Below are 26,828 nucleotides of genomic sequence, written 5' to 3' on the forward strand. Positions count from 1 at the left end.
AAAGTATTGTAACCACTCAGCTATGGCACCACATGGTTTATTTTTTTGTTGCTGTTGCTCACATTTTTTTTTCTCATTTTTATGCTTATTCTGAAAGAGAGTTTACAATTAGCTCCCCAATACAATGACATCTGTGTCTCTATTTTTACATCTGACAGTGAGCAATAAAGGCACGGCTGGGGAGAGATAAAAAAAAACATCAGACCAGGTTTAATTTAAGCTTCTTTAAAGGGTTTAGACCAGCCTTTTATTTTAGAGACCCTATTGCCATGCCAGGGTGGCAGAAAAAATTGAAGTATATTAAAAAAAACTACAGCCCTTGACATAAATTAGTAAAAAGGAGGGCAAAATTTCATATAGTTCGTTTTACAAGCAATCAAGGAAGACAATTCTATGTAAGTACAATCCAAACTTGTCAACGTTCATGTCAATGTCCATGACGTCAAATGCAACAATTCTATGAAACTTTTCGGCCTGTGGAGTGAATTGTTCCATAATGCGGACATTGTAAAAAGTGCAGCTTGCATATTTTGAATGGTGTTTACTTAGCATACACTCATGCGAAAGTAAAACTTTTGCAGTCTACTGGCTGCAGATTACTGGCTAAGTTATGCTGTTTGGCCATTTCAAGAAATATCCACAAAATGTTGCATTACATGCACCTTAAAATTGCTGCAGCACCCATTTAACACGAAAAGAGATATAAATTATCAGCTTGTTTCTAAATATGCAAAAACCACATCAAAAAATGATGCTCTATTAATTCTTTTAAAATTTTGCCCTATACTTACCACAATGAGGGTAATATTTGAACCTCTATGTTCGAGTTTGACACAAAAGGAGAGTTATAAAACCAATATAGACACATGGTCTAAGTAAATGTACCCTTCTTTGCTTATTCATGTTGCCATGTCTAAAGAGTGTTTTTATCCATGCTTTCACATATTGTGAAACACAATCAGATAACTTTACTGAAGGGGATGAAAAGTAGGAAACTATCAATTTTTCTTAATTCCCTTGTTTTATATTCTTATAGTTCTTGTGGTAACAATTTATTGCTGCCATGATTTACAAATTTTCCACAAGAGATATAACAAATGTAGTAACAATAAAAATGTTGACTAACATATGGTCCAACCATGAATGTTCAACTTTGATATGGAACATTCTAAGCATAAAATGAATAATGTGTGCAAAAATTGTGTTGAAAGACCAGATTTTGAAATGTGTTATATTGTCCTATACATTATTAATTATATATTTTTTCATATTTCAGGGATTATATACGATACTATTACGAAAACCATGTTGGGGCAAACATTTATGAGATTTTCAAAACTGGTGAGGCCAGTACTAAACGGATCAAAAAATTGTCAAATATTATGGAAAAAACAACGCACATCATATAGAACAGAATATTTTTCCTCTGAAAGTAAATTAACATTGAATATTGATAAAACTGCAGTGCATAGACTAAAATCCATTATTGAAAACAAGGAATTTTTGCGTGTATTTGTGGAGGGTGGTGGATGCTCTGGATTCCAATACAAGTTTGAAATTGACACAGAAATTGATGAAGATTGTGATATGATATTTGAGAAAGATGGTGTCAAAGTAGTGGCTGATGAGGAATCTGTCAAGATTTTAAATGGATCAACAGTGGAATATCATGCAGACTTGATTCGTACTGGATTTCGTGTTATAAATATTCCACAAGCAGAGAAAGGTTGTTCTTGTGGAGTTTCATTTTCCGTGAAGTTATAGTTTCTGTTTTTATGTTAGCACAAAAATTTTACCCTTAAAAATATGCATCTATAGTAAGGAGTAAGTTAGGGTAACATTTGTAATGTCATGTAAAATTCAGACAGAAATTACACAATTGTTGAATGCACATATTAAATTATTTAAAACACATATTATTACATGGTCATAAAAATTTGACCCCAAAATGATGTATAATACACATTAAATTACTATTCTGTGCTGTATTATACATCGTTTTGGGGTCAAATTTTTATGTATTTAACTTCTTGAGTGTTTATTATAAGTGGATGCAGGAATTATGCAAGACATGTAAACGTAATGCTTTTTTAGAAAGCATTTCTAAAAAACTTCGTTCAACAGCAACAGTTTGTTTTTTACATTTTAGATTTGAATTACAGTCATATTCAATTGCGATACAACCTCGGTCCCAGAACACAAAAATGTAAAATATAGAAAAATTTTTAGCTTTAAGCTAACCTCATGATGGGTAAACATTGGCATGCTTTGTTTGAAGTTACTTTTTTTAGAATTAACTTGAAAAGAGACAACCTTCTTCGCTTCGGTTTTCTTTTTTTAGTTGATAAACAACTTGTTTCCATGAGATACGCCATGCACATGGTATACCGGGGGTAAAATTAAATTATTTCGCTGTAGCATAAAAGTCAAAAAGGACCCCTGTTTTCTCATTTTGCGGCTTACTTATTATTTTAGTAAATTTTAACCTACAGCCATAAAGTGACCCATGAGTTGTGTGTCGTGGACTCACAATTTTACTCACGCAAGGGAATTTATATATAAGATACAATAAATTTTTAATATTTTTATAGCAAAATATGGTAATGTTTTTAAAATACACCAAGTTAAGCTTTATACCAGCAACAGTTTATGGAAAAATCAGAACAAACTTCAGCTGAAATGATAAGAAACTAAAAATCAGGATTTTTTTAATTATGTCAACACCCCCCTTAGCAATTGCTGCTGCAGGTAGATTTAAGTAATAATGTACATGTATTGTCTTTAAGATGTTCGACATTGAAATTGTATTGCTGCAAAAATTGTATTTTTGTTGTTTTAAAGTTATTGCTGTTCCCTGAAAACACCAATTACTTGTTTTTTGATATTGTAAATATTATTATTTATCTTCCTGCAGATATATATATAAGGTTAAAATGTATTTAATAAAAAAAATAATTTCTTTACAAATTTTATATTGCTGCAGTGTTTTTTTATAAGATTGTGTTGTAGAAGTGTTTAAAAAATGAATTGGAGTTGGTTACATGCAAAGGAACATACAATTTTTTTTTGTTGCACGTTTTCAAATAAATTAATAAATCTTAATGGAAAAGTAACTGATAATAAAAACATTATTTTTGTTTGAATGATTTAAATCATATGCCTAGTATATACAAAAAATGACATTTAAACTAAACTAGAGAGGTTGTTGAAGTTCATCCACTTTATTCCAATGAAGGATTTAGACAGTGGTGTAAAACCAATGTTTTTACTTGGGCAAATTTATTCAAACTTACAAGTCAGGTAAAAAAAGAAATTCACACAGATTCAATTTATGCATGAACACAATAAAAACTGCTAATAATTGCTTGAATCTATGTGTAAGTGTAATCAATATATGTGTAAACTGAAAATAATGCAGATCTAAATAAAAAATCAACCACAGGAAATTGATTATAAAAGCAAACAAGAAAGCATAATTAATATCATTGCCAGGTCTTTTTTCAGTAGCATTATGCAAGCGTAATAAGAAAATAACACCTAAGCAATAAATCGCTCCCCCAAAATTTCAATAATTTAGACTGAGTGAGCAATATGAATAAATAGAATAAGTTTATAAGCGTATATTTTATACCAAAATCTTTTTTATCTATTTTATCTTGTCTTTTTATATATTTTGCATATAATAAGAAAGATAACATTGATTTGCATGTGTGATGAATTGATATTGCTCAGCCAGACAAAATTGTGTGGAATTTGGGGGGGGGGGGGCAAATTATGGCTCTGCTAGTTTCTCATTTTTTAGAATTGGGCGAGTCTTTGTGTGAACAAGAGCAATCACTCTCCTCTTAATGATAGGCCATGTTCATACATGTTTTGTTTTTTTATGTAACTTTAGTGGGCACATGTAGAAACCTCAATATATACACTTGCATATATTAAATAGTTTTAATATGAATAATTATTTTCTTTTATATTTAATTTAAAATGAGATTTGATTGCATGCCTTATTTAGGACAAAAATATTTTGAAAATATGGAGACTCCTGTAAAGGAAATTAAAACACCAATAAAAAAGAAAAAAATAATTCAAACTCCTCAGACGCCACAAACCCCAACAGTTGATGTTACTGTACGACGGAGAGTATCAGATATTCTTGTCACTTTGCATAAGTGTATTCAATCGTGGGAAACCAATAATACTGCAAGTTTTAACACAGCAAACACATTATGTAATCTATACAGCCAATGGAACAATGTTAAAGATGCTAGTGATGTACCCGAAATCAATGATATATGCAAGCGTCGCTATTATGTTAAATTAGCGTCAACACGAGAAGATTTGTTAAAACAATTAAAAAAGCACCACGAGAAGTTAAAAACATTAATAAAAAAAATGACAAGTCTTGGCGATAATTTAAAAGCTCTATACTATCTTGGGTTAGTTTCTGCTGATGATACCTACAATGACAGCAGGGTTACAAGTGATAGTAACAATACTGAAGTGCTTGAAAACACTGATCCTGCCATATTTGCATCATGGACTACTGGTCAGTTTTACAGAAAAACAAGAATCGTTTTAAACATGTATACAAAAGAGTACTTTTTAAAGTGTTCTTTGTACAACAGGTTTTTTCAATATAGAGTTGAAGACCTAAATGAGGAAGGAACCAGCGTGTTGAATCAATGTATTAATGTTTGGTTGCATCAACCATATATTGAAGAAAGATGCACATTTTTGCTTGATTCAATGTTGGTGGAAGCTGAATTAAAATAATTGAGTATACAAAAAAAAAGAGACAAAAAACATTTTTTACAATGCAATAAAACTTTGCTGCTTTGTTTATTAAATTGTTATGATACAAATTGTGGTAGTTTGTTCTTTAATGTGTGTGTAACTTCATGTTGGTATATTTTTAAAAATGATAACAGAGTAAAAATCAAGTACGTTAATAGAATATGGCATGAATTTTCATGTAGTGGTCAGCTGAATTAAGAATTTTTTGTGTTGATAAAAAAGTTAAAATTTTGTTTGCATTATGTAGGTTTAACTTGGGCAAAAATAAAACATGGTTTTTAAATATTTTAGATATTTTCTTTTTGTTCAGGTGCTAAAACTGATTTACCATGATTGTCTCTTTATCAACATAATAATAAAGTGTGTTTTCATAAAGGTTAGTCAGACACATAAGACACATAATTATTTGTAATAATTTTTAGTTTGTTTTTGCTTTGTGAGTAACCTGGGTTTTCATTCATATTTATATTTGCTAAATATCAATTTTTAACATAGCATTAGAAATAAAAAAGGTAGATTTGTGACAATGGTAGAGTTGATTAAAGAGAGAAAGCCAGTAAAAGGTGCCTTAGTACTGGTAAGTGTGTATGTATCTTTATAACTCACAAATAAAGTCCAATATCAAGCTATGTTCCAACTTCCGTTGGTTGAATCATGATAAAATACATAAAAATGAACTAGACAGATATTCTGCTTTATAACTGCATTTTACAATTTCATAAATATACACAATGCTGCAATAGCAGAGAAAACTATTTGCATTGAAATTCTGACATACAATACTTGTATTATGTCACATAGTCCAGGTCTAAATTGCACTTGTGGATTTATACCAGATTTTAAAGCTTGTTACAATGTATACATGTGATGATAACATAACAATTGTTTGATATCTATTTTTTTATTACTGTGCATTTTTAGGAGGATGTTGATTTGCCATATGAGGAAGAAATTCTTCGTCATCCATATTCAGTAAAATGTTGGATGCGCTATATTGAACATAAAATTTCACACGGTGGTAAAGGACATGCTGTAAACATTCTTTATGAAAGAGCATTAAAAGAGCTTCCTGGAAGGTGAGAGTAGAAGCCTTTTGGTCTTAATTTTCAGATGATATGAATATTGTTAGATAAATTTGAATGAATGTTGGATGACAAATGAATGTTGGAAATTTTTTTTTTCACTTTTAACCTTTAAAAACTAAATGCATGGTGCATTTTATAGACAACACAAAAATTATATAATATCCCAAATCGCCTTTTATTTTTTATGCTTGTTTTAAAGAATTGTGTTTATATTTTTTACAGTTACAAGTTATGGTATAATTATTTGAGATTAAGAAGATTACAAACGAAAGGGAAGTAAGTACGAAGCAAAATTTTTATACGTTTATACTCAAACAAAAAAGGCAGGTAGGACACTATCTCACGATAGGATGATATGTAAGAAAATATCTGTGATTAAATATTGAGCTGGATGTTGTATTGATCATATAAAAACTAAGTGACAATTATTGTGTTTAGATGTATTACTGATCCTTTATTTGAGGATGGAAATAATGCTCATGAACGAGGCTTAGTTTTTATGCACAAGGTAAAAAATATTTATTTTTTATAACATAGTTATTGTATACTTATTGATATACACAGTAGCCAAGCAGGACATAATAAAACTGAAATCTGGAGGCAAACATGTGCATCTCAAATCACTGTGGAATATCTTTTAAATTTAAATGTTAATCTTTAAGACAAAATCGTTATAAAAGCATCTTTCAAAAATTCAAACGATACTAAAAATCTGTGCTCATGTTTATAGTGGAATTTCTGATTAGTAGACAATTACAATTCTGTGACATCTTCTCCTGTCTTTTGTACTAAATGAAAAGATGAACAACTTATTTTTAAATTAAAACAAGAAAAAGTTCTGTATGCCAGATAGTTGCATTTTTTGAAAAGAGTTGTTTCTTTATAGATGCCTCGTATTTGGTTAGATTATTGTCAATTTCTGATGGACCAGAAACTGATAACACAAACCCGACATGCTTTCGACCGAGCATTAAGAGCTCTTCCCATTACGCAGCATTCGAGAATATGGCCTAAATATCTTGCTTTTGTCAATAAATATGATATACCCGAAACAGCAGTAAGGGTTTACCGTCGATACTTAAAGGTGAGTGTTATTACCACTGTTACATTCACATGAGTTATTCTTATGTCTTTGTCTTGGAATTGGCTTAATTAGTGACTTTTGTTGTTTGATAGGCACTGCACTTGTGTTGAATGCTTTTAGAATTTCGGATGAAAAAATGTAGGGGGATCAAGATTACATAGAGGAGTTACTTAAAGATCAATGGCAAAAGCGCAGAATTAACAGTCTATTTGATTAGGTGTCCACTTAGTTGATGAGGCCATTTAGGGAATCTGTTGTGGAGAAGTTCAGCTTCTTAGACTACAAACCAGTTTGAGTGGCATTTGATGTAAAATACATCTCTGGAAAAAAAGGAGTTCAAGGAGTTGATAAGAAAAGCTAGTTGAAGTCAACCGTAAACTCCACCTTTTTGCAGAAGCTTTTTTTCAGATTGTTGCTGTTATCTTCAATAATTTTAAGTTTTCACATTTGTATATTGTGCATTGTCCTAAATATTGCTTATAAATAACACAGCGAAGAAAACAGTTATAAAAAAAAAACTTCCGCTGAAAGAAATTTTTATGTTTGCATGAATAAACGTTCGCAAAAAAGGATTATAAAAAAACTTTTTACTAATTCTTAAAAAGTTGTTTTTTTTGTGTGTGTGTGATGATCCACTTAGTATGTAAAAAAGAGAATCAAACCTCACTGGAACCTTAACAAGATGGAAATGTTTGCGAAAATTTTTTCAAGAGAGCTTTCATAAGAATGGACTATAACAAAAATGTTTCTTCTATTTAATTTGGCAACAGTCGTAAATCCATTACAAAGTTTGCTAATATGCAAAGTTTTTTTCTTGTAAACTTCTTTGATGTAGCTCGAGTTTTTTATTTAGCTGGAACCTGAAAACACAGAAGCTTATATAGATTATTTGATGGATATCGGATGGTTAGACGAAGCTGCTCTAAAACTTGCATCTATTATCGATCAGGTAAGAACCAAAACAAGTTTACAAGTTCAATTGATAAAAGGTATACAAGCATGTAATGAATGTATACTTCCATGAGCAGCTAAATAAAAACTGGAAATTTAATTGTCTTAAGCGCCTTAAAATATGCTGTGACTCCCATGATATTGATCAAAACCCTATTGTTTTACGACCTTTCTTCACCTACAGGAAAAATTTGTGTCGAAGAAGGGAAAATCAAATCATCAGGTAATGTTAAATTTTCTTTCTTTCTTATTTTTACGTGTCCTAAAAACAGATTTTGAACTATCACATTGTACTAAGTTGACCAATTATTTTTCTAGTTATGGCATGAGTTATGCGAGTTAATATCAAAAAATCCTGACAAGGTAAGATTTTCATAATTTTGTCCACGATTGTAGCTACAGGATATATTTTGAGTTCTATTATCTAAGCCAACGCGATAAACGCATTGAATTTTCTGCGCATTTTATATAAAAAAGGATCGATCGTTTTATAAACACGTTTTTTGCAAATCTTCAAGCATTGGTATTCTTTTTTTTATCAAAATAAAACTAGGTCAAAAGTTTAAAGGTGGCTGACATTATCCATGGTGCTTTGCGAAGATTCACAGACGGATTAGGGCAGCTGTGGTGTTCGTTAGCAGATTATTACATCCGAGGAAGTCACTTCGAGAAAGCACGTGATGTATACGAGGAAGGTATACAGACAGTGATGACAGTTCGAGATTTTGGTGAGGTATGGCTCAGTCAGTATGAATGTCCTTTCAGTATTGGTCTGGTGTACACATTTTTTATCGTATTCTCTTTAAATGGACACATCCAAAATCAGTTTAGTGGTTATTAAAATTAGTTACGTAGTGTAGTCTCTTCAGTTACTATTAGTACTGCTATCGACGAAGGTTAAAGCTGTTATAGAGATGATGAAATATTTGTTATATAGTGAACTTCGCGTTTTTTTGTCAGGTATTCGATGCTTATGCACAATTCGAGGAGAGCATGATCAGTGCGAAGATGGAAGAATCACAAGAAACTGGACTTGATGCTGATGGTGAAGTCGATTTGGAATTACGTTTGGCAAGATTCGAAGTGCTCATGGATAGGCGACCTTTACTTTTAAACAGGTCAGTAGTCTTGTTTTGTTTTTTGTGAATTAATTTTTTTCAACCAGTGCAGACCTACAAAATCGGACGCAACGCAGGCAGTGATTTGTATGAGCGTAAAACGCAACGCTTAAGTTTTGGGTGTACGTACTTTTTTCAAATTTCCGTAATGGTAGGAAGTGCGAGGACAAGCGAGTGAAAATAATCTAGCATAATTTATAGTTTTGTTTGAGAAGTCGTTATATTGCAGCTATCATAACAAACGATACGTGTCCCAGGATCTAAATTATACACTTCATGCGTGACGTATAAAAACTCATAAATTTTCTTCCACTAATTGATAAAGTTAGGCTGTTTTAATGTTGTAAATTTCGCATGTAAATTTCTTTTTTTAATTTTCGCTTTTTTGAATAAAATTGTGAAATTTATTACAAGTCAACTTCACAAAATTAATATTCGCGAAATTATTTTAATAAGCAACAATTAAAAAGTTTCTTCTCGCCCACTTTTTGTGAAATTAGTTAGCGTAGTTTTTTTTAAAAAATTACGTAATCTTAATTTTTTCATGTATTCGAAAAATAACCTTGATTCTAATGATGTTGTTTGGTTTTGTATTCAGTGTACTACTCCGTCAAAACCCTCACAATGTGCACGAATGGCACAAACGTATTCAGCTTCACGAGGACAAACCTCACGAAGTTATCAACACTTATTCCGAGGCAGTGCAAACAGTCGATCCCATGATGGCGTCTGGAAAGCCGCACACTCTCTGGGTGGAGTTCGCAAAATTTTATGAAAAACACGAACAGCTGAAAGAGGCGCGTATCGTGTTCGAGAAAGCATTGAAAGTGAAGTATCGACACGTGGACGACCTGGCTAGCGTTTGGTGTGAATACGCCGAGATGGAAATAAGAAACGAGTACGGTATATTTTTCTCGATTCCGTACTTTTTATTCCGACTTAGGTGGCCAGCGCTATAAGATTACTTGAAAATTAAGTCTAGAAAAATTGGAAAATAGTTTCATCTTCATCATTTGTGCAAGGTTTTTTATTATCTATTTAAGTAGGATAGCATGTTTTTAGTTTAATTCTTTCACTTACACGTTAATTGATACGTATAGCTCCTGCCTTAATAATAATCTTGTAAATCAAAAAATTGTCTGTAGGATTATTGACTGATAACATCCTAAAACTACTGTCGCCTTCGTTTATTTTTAATACGTTTGTTTTTCTTTAAGTAATTACGACCAAGCATTGAAAGTTTTACGACGAGGTACGTCTGTTCCCCGTAAGAAGATTGGTACTAGTTATTACGACCAGAAGGAGCCCGTTCAAAGCCGTGTGCATAAGTCAATCAAAGTATGGTCGATGTATGCTGATCTCGAAGAAAGTTTAGGTACCTTCCAGGTAGGTAGTGAAGTGAAAATTGTTGAATTTGATGAAATTTTAATCTGCTCTTCAAGCTTATCAGTCTGAGAACTTTTATTTAAATGCGTCTTAACACAAGCTGATATAAGGATACAGTAACCTTATGTTATTTTTTTTTAAGACATTTCTTTTTGTTTCTTTAAATTTGTGAAAAAGCCTTAAATCAGCATTGGATAAAAGGAGGAAAGGGACCATTCAAAAAGTACGTTAGCTGAAATAATCATCATTTCTGTCCCTCCTCCACTTTGTTTACTGAAGTTTGCTTTTAACTCCCTTCTTTCTCTGTCCGAAATACGTATTCGAGACGCCACCAACCCCCTCCACCGCTTGTCCTTTTTTTGTTCGTTACAACATAACCCTCGTCCGTACTCCCTAGAACACTTTTCAAATGTAAGCATGGCCAGCATATATTGCAAACCCGAGCATTAATTACCCGAACATGTTTTCATGACCGGCGTTGCCTACAGACCATAAATATGACTTGCTGTATTTGTAATTTTTCTAGTTTTATGGCAATGTTTTTGCTGTTTTCTTCATCAACCAAATTTGACGATTTTCAATTACCTTAAAACTCGATTTGGGAATTGTGTATTCGAAACAACTTGATGTTTTATTAGCCTCTAAAATTGATTCCAAGTTAGCGGAAATATTTGTGAGCTACCTTTATGACGAAAGACATTTTTCATTTCAGTCAACGAAAGCTGTTTACAATCGTATCATCGACCTTCGCATTGCAACACCTCAGATTATCATCAATTTTTCCGCTTTTCTTGAAGAACACAAATACTTCGAGGAATCATACAAGGTAGCCATAATTTAAGAACTTGAGTCGCATTTTTTTTTTTTTTATAAAATTAGTTTGTGTTACGGATCGTGCAAGGCGGTATTTCTGGACATAAAAAAGCAAAAAACTTGATGTAAAACGTTAAAAGTGTCATAACTCACTTGATACATGCCGCGTATGGCATATGTTATTTTTCGTAAAGCGCGTAGTGGTATCGTACAACTTGCGTTAGACGTCCTAAGTGACGTAGTTTTGTATCAGGTGATATGTTAAGTGTCGTAAAGCAATGTAGTGTGTGTCGTACTAGTCGTTTATTCGTTACATGACGTGCTAAATATCTTACGAGATGAGTTAAGTATGGTAAGATGCGTTTTAAGTATCGTACGGCATGTCACTAATTTTGTCGATTTCGAGAAGACATCATGTCGTAGACCTATTTTTGTACCCAAATGACGTTTTCTGATCATTGTTTTTTAGGCATATGAGCGAGGCATCGCGCTATTTAAATGGCCTCACGCTTACGATATTTGGAATACGTATTTATCGAAATTCATAAAGAGATATGTAAGTTGAAATATTTTGTACAATAGTGTATAAAGTATGATTCACTCTCAAGAACTCGAGTACTCAACTTTAAGAGAACTCAAATTTTTTACTCGATCTCTTGACTCTTATGCACAGGCAAAAACACTCGAAAACTCGAATATTGCATGGCCGCATATTTATCTAATCTTTCGACAATTTTTCAACATCTGATTTCTCTATTCATTTTTTTGACCAAATCAACGTTCCAAATTTTAAGAGAAACGGTGAGAAACTCGTACTTTTTCTCGGTCCTGAACAAGCCGAGTTTTTCGACAATTATATGTATGATAAAAAAACCTACTTTTTATTTTTATTGCTATACAGGTCGAGCTGTAGTTTATTATTCGCTTAGATTTAAAAATTGAAAGGTCTTTTCATTTAATTAAAACGTTGCCTTGTACTTTAGGGTGGAAGCAAGTTAGAAAGAACCCGAGACTTATTTGAACAATGTTTAGAAAAGTGTCCGGAAAAGTTCGCAAAATTCTTTTATCTCATGTATGCTAAACTTGAAGAGGACTATGGGTTATCGAGACATGCTATGGCTGTGTACGAAAGAGCTACCAAGGCTGTGCCTAAATCTGAACAATACGAAGTGAGTACCATCTTGGCTTCTTATACAGTTGATGTTAAACAGGTTCCTTAACTGATATGACATGTGCAAAATAAACATGGTCCGTGGAGTCCTAGTGGAAATATAATGACACTAGTCGTTAGCCCGTGGAAAAATCCATGGGTTCGCCCGTCGCAGCTAAGCTACCATTTTGCGTGACAGACAGACAGACGTATACGGGTAATTTAAAATAGATAATATAGATATCCTTAAAATATCGGTATTTTGTTTAAAATGGCGGAGTGTAAGTTATTTCAACAGAAGTCTTTCAGTCAACCCGACAAAACATTGAAGTAAAGAAAAGCAGGATTTGGGCTGACGTTCCTTTAATTTTGTCCCGTGTTTCTAGACTGTTGTTGACTGATGTATTCTTTTTCAGATTTTCAACATCTATATAAAACGCGCTTCGGAAATGTTTGGTATAACACACACACGGGAAATTTACGAGAAAGCCATCGAAGCGTTACCAGACCAGAATGCCAGGTAAGAATTCGACCTGATAATTTAAAGGTAAAGTTCTTTTTTTCATAATTCGCTTTGGGATAGCACTCTATTAAAGCTATATTTTCGCCTCCTTTTGATAACCTTGACTGGAAACAGTGATATCAAAAATATTACATTCCCTCTAACAAGCCTGCAAAATATAGATATCGACAATTCAGCGATAATGATTTTGGTTTGTTAATTAAACACGTACTGCGACACTATAACAATATCTTTTTACCAAAATGACAAAAGCTATGGTTGTCTGAAACTCGACCTAGACAATTTATCCTCATTACTTTTTCTTTAACGGTTAATAAAACGTTTAATGTTGAGTTCGTCTCGAGGTTTGGTTTCTGTGTGTTGTATAACAACTCTTTTTTCAACTTCTCCTCTCTTCTGTGTGACCACACAACTAATACTGGTTGACGTTAAACGAAAAACAATAACATAACGAAGTTGAATGACTTTTAATTGCGATAGTATGTTGTTGGAACGTTTTGACGAACCCAGGTTTAGAATGGAAAGTAACACGAGATATTTTCATTGAGATGTTTAGATTCAACATTTCACGGACGCTAGCCCTTTATATTTTTTGATCTTCTATCTAGCTGTGTTTCATTTGTACAGGGTGGAGTAAATAAAGTTGGTTATCATACATTCTGCTTTCCTAAATATCACAAATAAATAATAAATATCACGAGGCCACTCAGTAAGTCCATAAACCACAAGAATTTATGAATTCTATGTAGCTACATTAATACCTGCAAACAGCAATCAATTTCTTTAGGTTAAAGTGTTACCTAGTCTTTTTTTTGGCTGGACTAAATAAACCTGTCGAATTTTCACGCACCCAACCTAGACACGTTTTAGTTTTTAGTTGTAGTGTGCTTATTACTTTCCAGCTCCTGCTTTTAGGCGACTCTGCAACGTTTACTCGTTTTACTGGTCGAACTAAAAATGCCCCTTGGCCGTTTCGTTTGTTCGTAATTTTGATATTAATTTATTTTGTCATTTTTTTAGAGATATTTGCATGAGGTACGCTGAGTTGGAAACCAAACTTGGCGAGATTGATCGAGCACGAGCAGTGTATAGCTATGGTTCGCAGATGTGTGATCCGAGGGTGAGTGCTAATTATCTCCTGTACTAATCTATAAAGAATCGCATTTGTATATTGTGAAATTGATATTGACTTGTTTTAGTTTGTAAAAAAACTTTTAAAATGAATATTCAAATCAGTTTATTCTTCTTATGAAATAACGACAAATCCTCTTGCTCAAGAATTTTCGACCTACCTAAAGATAATTTGAGGAGTGTCTTATGTAATTCCCAGCAGATACGCCTTATCTATCATACCTTTGGGCGATGACATCTAAATAACTGATAAATATTTTTGAGTGATGTGCAGCGCCTTCTTTAGAGCCTTACCATTTCTCGCTGCAGACAATTAAACTGTAATGTCTGTAATCTTTTGTCATTCTTCTTCTGTTTCAGTTAACAGCTAACTTTTGGAAGGCGTGGCATGATTTTGAAGTGAAACATGGGAACGAAGATACATTCCGTGAAATGTTAAGAATTAAACGGAGCGTTCAAGCTCAATACAATACGCAGGTTAGTGCGGGAAGTTGCTATTGAAATAATCCTGTCGAAAATCCGATTAACAGCAACCGGTACTTGATTTCGTCGTCTAAATTAGCTACTTTAATTGGAGAAACGTCATGAAATAAACATTCACGAATTTCGCGAAATTCGACTTTTTTCGCGAAAGTTTATCTTTTCTAAATCGTTGTTTCACTGTTTTCGCCAAATAACCACAAGGTTAAAAGATCAATTCATTAATAAAAGTTTCTCGAAAGATGGCATAGTTATGGTCATTGGGTAGAGATCGGTTTAAATTTTTTTTCTCAGCAAGAAGTTCAAAAACGAAATACTTTCCGATTGCTAACATCGTGAAAGTTTGTCAATTTGTGGATTCGCGAACATTTATCAAAGAAAATTGCGCATTTTCGAATCCGCTAAAGTTTCTCCGATTAATGTTCTCGAAATCCGAAATTACTCGCTGTTAGAATTATTAAGAAGATTCATCAGACCTTCACAAATTAACAATGTTGAATTATTCGATGTAGATTCAAATTTGCACAGAGTAGGATATGTCCAATTTTTTTTATTGTCTAAGAAACAACATTTTTAATGCTTAGAATATTTTTTATTTAGGTTAATTTTATGTCTGCGCAGCTGTTAGCATCTCAAGCCAACGCAGGTACGAGGCTCCTAAGGGAGGCGTTTTTTATCCTACTATTATTAGATCGACACGAGTAAAATTTGAAGCCATATAATTCATAAATATAAAAGCGAAAATTTTTGCCATAATTTGTCACTATTTTTTTTTAGAAACGGCTACAAAGAACGAAATGGAGAAGCTAGAAGAAAAAGCGGCTGCCCTTGCTGAAGATGCGGAAAAAGACAGACCAGCACCCCCGCAGACGCAGCCTCCTTCTAAGAGTGTGCTTTTCGTTCGAGGTGAAACACAAGCAGAGAGTCTTGCTGATGTTGAGAGTACAAACAATCCTGAAGAAATCGAGCTGGCTGAAGATAGTGATGACGAGAGCAGTGAAGATGATGGTAGGATACAACGCTTTTAAGTGCGCCAAACAATATTGCCACCCAGTTAGACTGCAACTTAATAACAATGCCGCCAATGAGAGTGCCGCCAATATCGTTAACACTTCGTCTCTATAAAAATATCCTTTCAAGTGATAAAGTAACATAATCCATGAATTCATGATTTTGTTATTCGTCCCAAACACCTCTCTTAATATTTCCTCAAGGTGGTTCGGCATAAATATCACCGTGTACATATGACTCAAAGAATACTGCACTATACTACGACTGTTTCGTTCCTTCTGTGACTATTCACGTGACCGAGTTATTTAATTGTGGTTTTATTTTCAGGCGATGTTCGACTGGAACAAAAAGAAATACCAGAGGAGGTACGAATTTGTGTGACGGTTTATTTGTACTTATTGAGACTAAATCCTAAATTAAGAAAAGTGTTCTAGCAGTAAAAATTATTTCATTGTATAACTTTTTAAAGCATTCACCTCGTGGGAAACTAACCATGTGTTGGTTAAAAAGTGTCGTAAAGTTTGATATTGCGTGAGAAGCTGTTATGTGAAGATTTTTTATATGTTTCTAGGTCAGCCATATAACAGTTTAGCTACTCCAGTTTAGCTGTAGTTTTGTTCTAAGACTAAATAACTAAAAGGCGCCTGCGATGCTGGTGGTCGAATTAAGAAATTTCAGAAAGTAATTGAAACGCTTATGAAAGTGAACTTCGGACATAGTCTCTAGCATTTTCATAGAGAAAAGCAGTCTGGTGACGAGGTGATATAGCGTGACAAAAAGAAACGATAACTTAAGGCTTTGTTTATGTTCTTAATTATAAAAGTAATATTTTTATTATATAAAAAAACATTCTTTAATTATGCATGTTTTAATTATACAATTAACTTTAATTTATTTAATTTATTCAAAGGTATTTGGTGGAATAAAAAAGTCGGATTGATTGATCAAAGAAACGAGTTCTGTTGTGATAAAAGATCTTAATGTTGTTAGAAGAAACGTATTAATTATGAAATGGGAGGGTAAAAACAACATCAGCAAACGCTGTCGGAACCAGTTATGTTTTTTTATTCAATGTAACGACAAAAGTGCGACGTCACAAATATCTAATTATAAACGCCGGCTGTTTTTATTTTACTGTGAACGTTTTAAAAATAATTCTTATCTTTGTTGTTTTACTATTTTGAATAAAATTGTGATGGATTTATATCTAGCGAATAGCTCATCAATAAAAACAGTGCCGTGACACGAGAAATGATGTTGTCATTGTGTATACGACTCGAAGGACGGAATAATTTAGAAAATTCGCTGTCGGAAGTTTTTAAGTACAACATTGACATATGAACCGCAAACAAAAACATCACATTCGTTGGAACAGCCATAATAGTCGAAAGGTTAACTTTGGGCGCCACTGCAATTTCCTTTACTTTAAGATATTTTCAGGCAAAAAAAATAAATTATGCTGTAATTTCGAAATAAAAACCTACGGAGTTTGGCGGGATTATGTGTTGAAACATCTTAAGCTAAAAAAAATTTATTTCTAAGATTCATATTGATTCTGTAATCTGCCTATTTTTATTACTACCATAGCTAAGAAGTCCTGGAGAGGATAAAAGTAAGGAAGGGGGAGAACTAGTCTTCACTCTCAAGTAACCTACCGCCAAGGACAAATTAATTTTGGTATAAATTTCGATTTCGATAATTCTGCATGACTAAACTTGCTTTTAGACTCCACGTCATCTGGTCGGCGTTGTAAAATGGATCTAAGTTTGCAAACCCCACAGAAATGACTTGTTTATCTCAGCTCTTCTCAATCTATTTGCGATTTCAGATTTTGAGTAATAAGTGATGGCCCCGAGAAAATTAAAAAACTGGTATTTTGCGAAAACCGCGAAGTCACAAATCTGAAAGACAACGAAAATGTTCGCTATTAATTTTTAGATTTTTTTTTTTCATTTTGTGTTTATTTTAGTTTTATTTCGCAAATATTTATTCGTCAACACGCATTCTTTTACTCTAGTACCAATTTGTATTCCCAAGCTCACTTATAGTGAAGTCTAATTGTAATTTTGAATGTATTGAATGTATATGTACTGTTTTAAAGAGAGCTGTCAAAGGTGTAGGGTAGTTAAACATTATCTCTCTTGAAGTAAATACTGTATAACGTATATTGACTGAGCTTAAAATGTATGCGTAAGTACATCCAGCCTTGAAATATCAATGACGTATAATTAATTTTTTTCAGCAATTTAAGCTTATGCCTATCAGAAAGTTTGTGAAATGTTTAATTATTACCACAAATGAATACTATTAGTGTCAAACTGTTTTTAATCGGAAACATAACCAGTACCTCGAAACGCACAACGGATGTAATATAAATTAAAAAATCTACCTTGTTACAATCAGTGTTCTGGTTTATCAAGCTAATTGAACACCCAACTCATCACCTTTTCCTTTTCTCCTACTGCTTCGAAAGTGGGTATGATTTTATTTTTAGTGTTAAAAATGACTGATTTTAAAATTGATACGACTCCAATCCCTCGAAAACGGCGCAAATACGCATATATATATATTAGTCAGGGCTTTTAGTTGTCATAAAAATATGTTAGCGTTACCACAGAACGTCTTATACTTGACTCGTAAAAAACCCACCGTGGTTTATTTGAAAATGGCTTCTTCAATCAAAATTTTTTATCCGCAAGCGAGAAATACCCGAAAAAAATTTGATGTAAGAGATTTAAAAAACTTAGTAAATATGCTGGCAAAAGGAAAGTTCATTCGCCTTAATTTGATAAGAGATGTGTTGAACCATATTTTAAATTTTTTTATATAGTTCCTTTATTATAATTTTTATATCATCCTGTGTCAAATGTAATGTGGTCTGTCACCATTCCAGTATCCACACGTGGAGTAATTTGTTTGAAGGAAATTTACAAGATTAAACATACGGTTGACGTCAAAGAGCTCGTGTCTCCATGGTATATTCAGTGTAATTTTGATTTATAAACGCACATCTCTGAGACTGAATGCAGAATCAGGTTGAAATTAGAACAATATAGAGCACTGAACACGCGGTCTTTTGAATCATAGCCAAACACAATGGCACCTAAACAAAGTAACGGTCAGGTCTTAATCAATTACAATTATACTAATGCGCTCTTAAAGTCTGCTTGTTGTCAGTTAATGCTATAATTCTTTCTTTATATTTGCAAAAAATGAATTTACGTTCACAAAAATCGTGACTTTTGATTCGTGGCTACCATATTTGTTTGCATCTTTCAACCGTACCTTCACTGACTATTAGAATCGTGTCCATCCGTGACCGACACAGTTGGATTTTATTCTAAAGACTCAAATAGGGTATTTGCTGAAATTTTTTTTTTTCAAATCTCACATAAATGGAGGACGAATGTATTGTTTGTATTTCTTATATGAGGGAGGAGCCAGGACACCCACCAGATTTTTTTTACCACCGGAAAAAATTACGCAATCGCAATCGAATTTCCTGGTACTTTTTGATTGGTTATTTCTATTGTTTTTTACTCACATGACCATTATCGGCAAATCCTTTGTTTTAAACACGAAAGGCCTTATTCACTCACCCAAAAAAAAAAAATAATCAATTCTGTTACTATTTAAGAAGGTAAGATGCGATCAGGCTGGATTTAGTTCGGGGTTTGCTCTAAGAAATTATTTTGTGTTAATTGGCGTATTTGAATAAGGGTTTTCCCCTGACACAATGATTTGCGTCTAGCCATTCGTATGAGAAAAACTGAGTTTTGATATCCTCAAAGAAGCTAAGTTAGCTAGGCTAGAGGAAAGCATGTTAATTTTTTAAGATAGATGGTAAAAATTTCCGAAATTTCGTGTTGCCGCTATTCCCAGGAACAGATAAAATGACGGTCAAACTCTTAAAAAAAAAAAAATCTTTTTGAGCCATATAACCGACACGTCCCATAGCGGACATTAAGGTCCCGATTTACAACACCCTCTGAAATCGACTTACTTTTGGCGGACACCTCCAATAAAACAATTCTTATAAAAAGTCAATAGAGTTTTATTCAATGAGTTTTTTTCACTATACCCCAACACCTCAGTAAATTTAAGAAGAACCTCTATATAGCGGATACCTCTATATAGCGGACACCTCTATATTGCAGACACTTTTGCATGTCCCATGGTGTCCGATACAGAGGGTAAAATATCAATTTTTTATTTTAATGTTATTTTGAGGTGAGGTGATGGGTGGTTTTTCGATAGCGTGACTTTTACTCGTAACGATGTCAAACCCAATGCTATTCACTTGGACTATAAGAAAGTTTGACGCAACAACAACAAACATTCAAAAGAAAAATTCATGTATAAAAAAAAGTACAATTTATTTGCAATATTCAAAAAAACAACCACCGACTTAATAAAAAATCATTTTTTATTTCAAATTTATATTTAACTGAAAAATCTCATTGAAAGTACGAGAAATCCAACTCAGGCTTTTAATATCCGATTACACTCAGTCCAAATCACAATATTGTTGATAAAAATGTCGAGTACATTAAAAATATTATAACTAGAATATATTACAAAATTCTATTTCTTTTCAAAATTTCTAAATCTTTTTTTTTTTGTTGATTAACTGCATTTCCACACAAACACACTAAAAATAAGAAAACCATATTAGAAATCGCAGTTTATAATAACAGCGAGAAACCAAGGACGTCTTTTAACTACCTTACAGCCCCTTCCAACATAAGTTTAATACACACTGTAAAAGGAAGTTTAAGCGCTATTCTTGGGGTTCTCATGCGAAGCAGAGCTTAGGGTCATCATAAGAGCCGTCAAAATCAATTACGACGCACTTACCAGCAATCATCTCCTCCTGTACTTATCAAGTATCTGTCATCATGCGTGAATTGAACATTAGTCACGTGCGCAGAATGTCCAACGTATTTCTTTCCCTTTGTCTAAACGAGACATCAAAAAAGCTGTAAAGGCGAGGCGATGAGGAACACATCAGAGAAAATAAATTAGCATGCTAGTAACGAATGACGCAGAATCTCCCGTGATGTCATAACGGTTTTAATATTTCCGTCGCATTGCTTCACCGTATCGAGATATAAAATAATCAGGAAGTGTAGCCACGCAACGGTAGCGAATGTGTCGTTGTTGAACATCTGATTCGATACATAATAACAACCGCTAAATTAGTTTTAACCAATACGTAATGATTTTTTTCTCAGAATTCACATCCTTACTACCAACATAGCGAGCGTGACGTAATATATATTTGCCGACATAAAAAATAACTTTCAACGCAATATTCTGGGAGAAATCCAGACATAAATGGCCGACAGATATGAAAACGGACCGACAGGCGCGACAAGCCATCAAACCGATGTATTATCTAAGATAGAAGCCGGTTACTTGGCAACGTAGACAGTAACGATACACATCCTCACACATCCAGTGAAAAGACAAACAGAGGAGGAAAGAATTTGAATCATTTAAAAAGATTGCGTAATATATATACATATATCAACAATCTTTGTGTTGGGCGGTGAATAATCACTTATAGTCAAGTACTTGATCATCTACAAACTTGTTTTAGCTTTGTAAACCTCCAACATAACATTGCGCACAAAGACACAAATAGTTCCGAAACTAAACCTTGCACTGACAACGATAAAAAAAATTCGAAAAAAAAAACAGTGACACGATAACTTCAAATATCTATCAACATGTCGTATCTTTTAACAAAGAGTTAAGAAAAGTCAATACAGACGACCAACCTCCCACAAAATTCTGTCAAAGTTGTATGCACAATTGTACACAGACGTTTTGAAGGTGTTTGTGTTTGCTTGATAGCAGATCCACGTGTTAGTTTACATTGTTTATTGCGGATAAATAACCGAATTGCTAAAAGCATACTTTACTGAAAAAGACACATCTACCTTGTATCCGCCTGTCGTCATGACAACAGAAAAGCAATCTTTCAAAACAAATACATGAAGTCAATAGAAAAACCGGCAAGTCAACGTGTTGACGCTGACGTCAATAAAACGTCGGACACAATTATCTTTTTCGTGTCCAAATTCGCATGTTATTCGTATGCAATAATTATATTTTTGGGTGTGGCCAGTCCCCTTATGTTCTATTCTTTGTACATCAAATCTCTATATATCCTCCATATCAAACATTCCAACAATCCGTGCCAAATTAATTGTCATTTCAAAAATGACCAAAGTCCATTTTCAATTACCAAAGAAATTCTTCCATAGATACCTTAGACCTTTGCATGCACTCCCAGGGAATAACATCGACTCAGATGTTGACACAAATTTGACAGGACGCTACACAGATGCGAACATCACGAGGTCAAAAATTCCAGGATCGTCACATCCTTCGCCCTCAACTTTCCCTTATTTGGCAAGATTTCATAGAACTTGTAATATAAAACAGTACGATAAAACTTACGTAACGTTCGGAGACGGGAAATTTGTACAACTTCACGTAACCAAAGTCATCTCCTGTGGTTAGTGTTCTACCAGTGTGAGTTAAGTGTGTACAGTTTATGTCTCCTTTGTCAGCGTTCTTCGGCCAAATACCAATCACATCGCTGCCCAGTGTGCTAAGAAAACAACGCAGCATTATAAAACAGGCGTTTATTCATGGATCTTCAGAAAAAATAAAAAGTTTTTGAGCTGAAGTAGTAAGGGGAAAAACAGTGGGTTTTTGAACTTTTGTACTAATGGTTGTCACTGGTCAGGGCCAGATTTTAGAATTTCTGAGTAGATACGGTTTTCCCTTGACAAAATTTAGATTTGAGAGGATTTTGTTATCGAGATGTGATACAACTAATTCCCCCAGCGGCGAGGAGAAATACATACATACAGAATGCTTGATTGGAATGTCATCAACATAATCATTGTGTGCTTCTGCACGAAAAAAAAATTGGGAAGGATTACAAAATCGAGTGTAATGTCAAAACAGAGGCGCTGTGTTTCTATATGCATTCAGCGTGTTATCTCAAGGAGGCTTAGCGTTTTCTTGTACTAGAAAATTACTATTATTGTTAATATACCATATTTTTGCGATATTTCAAGGTTGCGAAGCTCACAGACACAGCAAATACCTAAGTGCACAATAATTTAAAAAATATTCAAAAATGACAAGGATGAATATTTAAATCTATCGAAAGATAATTTCCACAAAAAATCTATATACAACATTCTAACGCGATCTTTCGTAACCAAACTAATTGTTTTATGGAAATATTTATATTTTAAGGTCTCTTAAGGTTTTTCTCCACAAAATAGTTATATTCAAGGCTTTCAATGTCTGGCCATATACCCTTCCATATACTGCATGTTTAGCAGAAAAGATTTACACGACCAAAACACAACAGAGATGCGTCTCTAAATTCTATTACTGAAAAGAACATTCCTTACCACGTCCAAGAGCTCCATGTTAATCTAGAAATCTTTGCTTCATCTGCCACGTGTGTTCCATCCGGTACCGAGAAAATTAGCCGTTCGTAAGAGTCTGTGCACACCTACGAGAAAATGTAGATAAAAAAATACTGCAAAGGCAAGAAGCAAACTACTAAATAGTAAGAAGTTTAGTTTGACATAGAAATAAGCAACAATGCGTGACGTAATAGAGATATGCATTCACTCTTATGTGGTAAAGATTTCAAAAATCAAAACAATTCAGAGAATCTATTATTTATTGCAATAAAACTTAATTTTTTAATTTCGTTGAGTGACATTTCTAGAAGTTCAATTTTCGGCGCTGATTTCTATACCACATAGCTACATCAATTCCTCGCTTGGCCATTTAAAGGGTGATAAAAACAACCTCCTACAAAGAGAAATTATTGTGTTTAAAAAAATAATTAAATGAATACATATCGAAAAGATTCGAAATCCCTTTCCTCTCAAAAAATCAAATTTTCCGCTACGTTAAAACCACAAAATAGATCGTTAATCAGACTTAAAAAAAGGAAAAAGAATTTCCGAAATGTTGCATAACTGAAAATTAAAGGTCGTTACTCCGATTGTGTAAGTTTAACATGAAACCGCAGATGAGATGCATATACATAAAAATAGGGTGGTAACGATAAAACAGCTGTCCTTTTCATGCGGTTTACCCTCGGAAGGATATTATTAGACATTAATGACAATTACACAGGTTGGATGATGTGAGAAGTATTTCAAACAAAAAAGCAAAAGTAATAATAACGTTAGCCTCGCTTATCCAACTATCGCCTCCCATAAAATTTCCACGAAGAGAACTTTCCCCTTTCTTGGAGGTCAGCGGCACAATGCAACGGTTAACTACACAATAAAACGCTGACAATTATACATAAAGAAAACCACAATCAGCGGAACGAGGGTATAATTTCATACTTATATTTCCGTACTGCCGTACGGCTGACGACCGCCTGTGTTGCAACATCGGGAATTTTAATAAAAAATTATTATTGGATTAATTATTTGTTGGAACTATGATTTAGTGCTACATGTCACGGTTCTAAGCTACAGATTGCGTTTCTTTTGTTATATGAAGTAGAAAAAATTTTTTTAAAAAACTTTGTAAAAACAAATGTTTATGTCAACCTGCCTGTCCCATAAAAAAAACGTGTTTTTGCAAAAAAACAAAAACTTTTAAACCTCGACAATTCAGCTGCCATATCATGCATAAGAAATTATACACAAAATTTCAACGGTGCTATCAAAGGGAATTTTTCATAAACATTCCAGCAGTTCGACGTCTGACTACTGCCGCCGAAAATATCACGCACCTTACGTATTAAATTATTCAGCTCGTAAATTTATGCAGAGCCACTTGTTGCTAATTAATGCACATAATTAATTCGTGCCATAATGTAACGATATTTTCCGACCGTAAAGAAGAAGCCTCGGTAAAAAAACAAAACAAATAAGGAAACATTAAAAAAAACAAAGCGAATCTCCATGTACAAGCCTTTTTCTTCAGACTAAGTTTTTTCGGTATATTTTTAAATGAATGAAAAAACTTGAAGCAAAATATGTTAACAGCAGGCGTGACGTCACACAGCAGCGTTTACTAATCTTCACGCAACAATGAACTCGAAAACAACAAACAAAGAGGGAAGTTCTATGTCACCAAATAAAGACAAAATAACCTGAAAAAGAAAGTCTCAAATGTCGAAAATTTCACGTTTTTTGGTCTGCTCACATTGACCCAAGGAAATTCTTCCGCTTAACTGTGTTTCTTATTTTAACACCCAATGCTGTACAAGGATCTCGCATAGCATGGAGTTTCTAGAATTTCAACTTTAAAAACGCATGTCATTCTTGCCAACTACAGTAACAACTTTTATAGAACGATTTTATCTTTCCTGGGAAAAAATACTTTGAAGCACATTTAAACAAATCTCCACAAAGTATGGAAAGCGTTCGCACAATTATTGAAAATTTAAAATATTCTCCAACACGAAAATGGTGGAGAGTATTTTCCGCACAGTGATTTTAAACATTTCGCCATATACCGCTATCCAATCAGCGCGCGATATTTCATTAAGAGAACGAAAAAAAAAAAAAAGAAAAAAAAGAAGCATATGCAATATAACAAGTGGAAGCATATGTTTGGTGTAAACGAAAAAAAAAATGCACCACAACAAAAAGACGCTCAATTTCTTTCCCACGCGGTATTTTTTGGTGATTATTAAGACATCACAAATAAGAAAAGAATACAATAAAATTTAACAATAAAAAGATAATTTAACATCTGCTTTGTGTGGAAGATTTTACGAGTGTGATTGCAATTGAATGGTTATGTGATTCTTTTGTATAACTTTCTAACCCTAAATATACTGGCACCTAAAAACCTAAAATTTTACGAAATTCTCTATTGTTGGTAAAATATTAAAAATTCCGTTAGGATTGAGATTGGAACTTTAAATTTCCACCATAACTTTATTTCACCAAGAGGAGTCGGCTCTCGGACAATTTTCGGCACATTGTTGTATGGAACATGCGAAGATTCTATATGTCAAATAGCTTTTATTTGACAAAAAGAAAAACTGAAGTTAATGTAACAGACAGTTGTATTTTGAAGGAACTCCAAACGTCTGCTACAGAAAAAGTGCTGGCATCAGTATAATTTTATTGCCATTATTTTTTTCTTTTTATGACTGCGCCGAGTTTGATTCGATTTATGAAAGTCAATGCGAAATTATAGAAAAAAGCACAGTAACCGTGTGACACGGGATTAGCTAATTATAAAAGATATATAATAGCAACTCTTCGAAGTTCAACACTTTATTTGAATTTGCCTGTGTTTTTGGTTACTTTTTTCTAAATAAGTTCTCGTTTTATTCCCGTTTTGATGTTCACGTTTTCTATAGACACGCACATGCTCTGGAAATAACAACATATCAATGGAAAGTAAACAAGACGTACAATTTTTAAACAGTTTTGAGAACAACTTACTTTTAATGGGTCTCAAAACAATTTCGGGTGTGAAACTAAAAAAAAGTTATTTAGGAAGTATTTGCGTTATTTGACCTTTCAAATAAATTATCATCCCAACAACAAATATTTGAAAAATCCAATGCATTTCCTACAACCACATCGGGTATGTAGCCAGTATGTGTATGCCAGTTATATTTCAAAGGTTATTATTGAAAAACAAGTTGCGTAAATAAACAAGAAGACGCCAGATAGTGTCACCATCTTTTTTCGGTGTCAATGAAGTCACGCATGAAAGCAGAACGTGTACATAGTCACGTGAATCTTTCTAGGCACGACCTCTAAAAATAAGTCTACCAACAAGAACTAACTATCTTTTGATTGCATGACAAATGATTTGGTTCAACAAAACAAAAAGACAATCTTAACAACTTCGTCTCCACTATCGTCTCCAGGACACTTTTTAAGTTCACTTGTGTGATTTAAAAGAATAAACAAGGACGAACTTGGCAAAAATGTAACTCATATGGTTGCTAAAGATGGTAGAAAGGGCAGTAAGTTGCATTATTGCAAGTTGCAAACACTACACCCCTATAGAACAAATACGAAAGTGTAGGATTTGGTTTAGAGTGGAGACTGACAAGGAGGCCTTGTGTAGGACAAAAGTTTACACTTCGAAACTAACACAACACAACTTCCCAAAACAAATGATTTTTCCATCATATTGTTTATGTCAAGATTTAACTTTACTTTGCAATGGTGTGGCAGAACTTTTTTCTAAAACCATTTTATATATTATTTAGTTAACTAAATTATCTTAGGTCTCATTTTGAGCGCTATTTTGGATATTGGAC

At 33.4% G+C, this 26,828-nt stretch overlaps 4 protein-coding genes across 4 annotated transcripts in view; 3 read left to right on the top strand and 1 right to left on the bottom strand.

The window, feature by feature from the left end:
- Positions 1 to 1,100: 1,100 nt before the first annotated feature.
- LOC130656506 (iron-sulfur cluster assembly 2 homolog, mitochondrial-like) lies at positions 1,101 to 3,048 on the top strand. The gene has a single exon (XM_057459373.1). The coding sequence runs from the start codon at positions 1,144 to 1,146 to the stop codon at positions 1,762 to 1,764; it is 621 nt and encodes a 206-aa protein (XP_057315356.1). The 5' UTR covers positions 1,101 to 1,143; the 3' UTR covers positions 1,765 to 3,048.
- Positions 3,049 to 3,770: 722 nt separating this feature from the next.
- Positions 3,771 to 4,943, top strand: LOC130656504 (cyclin-dependent kinase 2-interacting protein-like). Its single transcript, XM_057459372.1, has one exon. It carries the CDS (start codon positions 3,985 to 3,987, stop codon positions 4,771 to 4,773), a length of 789 nt encoding a protein of 262 aa, XP_057315355.1. The 5' UTR covers positions 3,771 to 3,984; the 3' UTR covers positions 4,774 to 4,943.
- A 308-nt stretch (positions 4,944 to 5,251) lies between these two features.
- Positions 5,252 to 17,645, top strand: LOC130656494 (pre-mRNA-splicing factor SYF1-like). The gene is made up of 22 exons (XM_057459357.1): positions 5,252 to 5,371; positions 5,716 to 5,870; positions 6,102 to 6,155; positions 6,318 to 6,387; positions 6,766 to 6,963; positions 7,817 to 7,912; positions 8,099 to 8,137; positions 8,233 to 8,277; positions 8,468 to 8,647; positions 8,875 to 9,032; positions 9,631 to 9,930; positions 10,250 to 10,418; positions 11,131 to 11,244; positions 11,701 to 11,787; positions 12,215 to 12,400; positions 12,798 to 12,901; positions 13,925 to 14,024; positions 14,396 to 14,512; positions 15,116 to 15,161; positions 15,293 to 15,523; positions 15,854 to 15,891; positions 16,437 to 17,645. Exons 1-22 carry the CDS (start codon positions 5,321 to 5,323, stop codon positions 16,464 to 16,466), a joined length of 2,568 nt encoding a protein of 855 aa, XP_057315340.1. The 5' UTR covers positions 5,252 to 5,320; the 3' UTR covers positions 16,467 to 17,645.
- Positions 17,646 to 19,808: 2,163 nt separating this feature from the next.
- LOC130656490 (echinoderm microtubule-associated protein-like 6) overlaps positions 19,809 to 26,828 on the bottom strand; it is a 55,322-nt gene continuing 48,302 nt past the window's right edge. The window contains exons 33-36 of the mRNA XM_057459351.1: positions 22,969 to 23,072; positions 21,995 to 22,148; positions 20,384 to 20,484; positions 19,809 to 20,177 (exon numbers count right to left, since the gene is read on the bottom strand). Of these exons, the coding sequence (XP_057315334.1) occupies positions 20,153 to 20,177; positions 20,384 to 20,484; positions 21,995 to 22,148; positions 22,969 to 23,072 (384 nt within the window). The 3' untranslated portion in view covers positions 19,809 to 20,152. The remainder of the gene's footprint in view (positions 20,178 to 20,383; positions 20,485 to 21,994; positions 22,149 to 22,968; positions 23,073 to 26,828) is intronic.

The sequence above is a fragment of the Hydractinia symbiolongicarpus genome, chromosome 9 (genome assembly GCF_029227915.1).
Source record: "Hydractinia symbiolongicarpus strain clone_291-10 chromosome 9, HSymV2.1, whole genome shotgun sequence".
Lineage (NCBI taxonomy): Eukaryota > Metazoa > Cnidaria > Hydrozoa > Anthoathecata > Hydractiniidae > Hydractinia > Hydractinia symbiolongicarpus.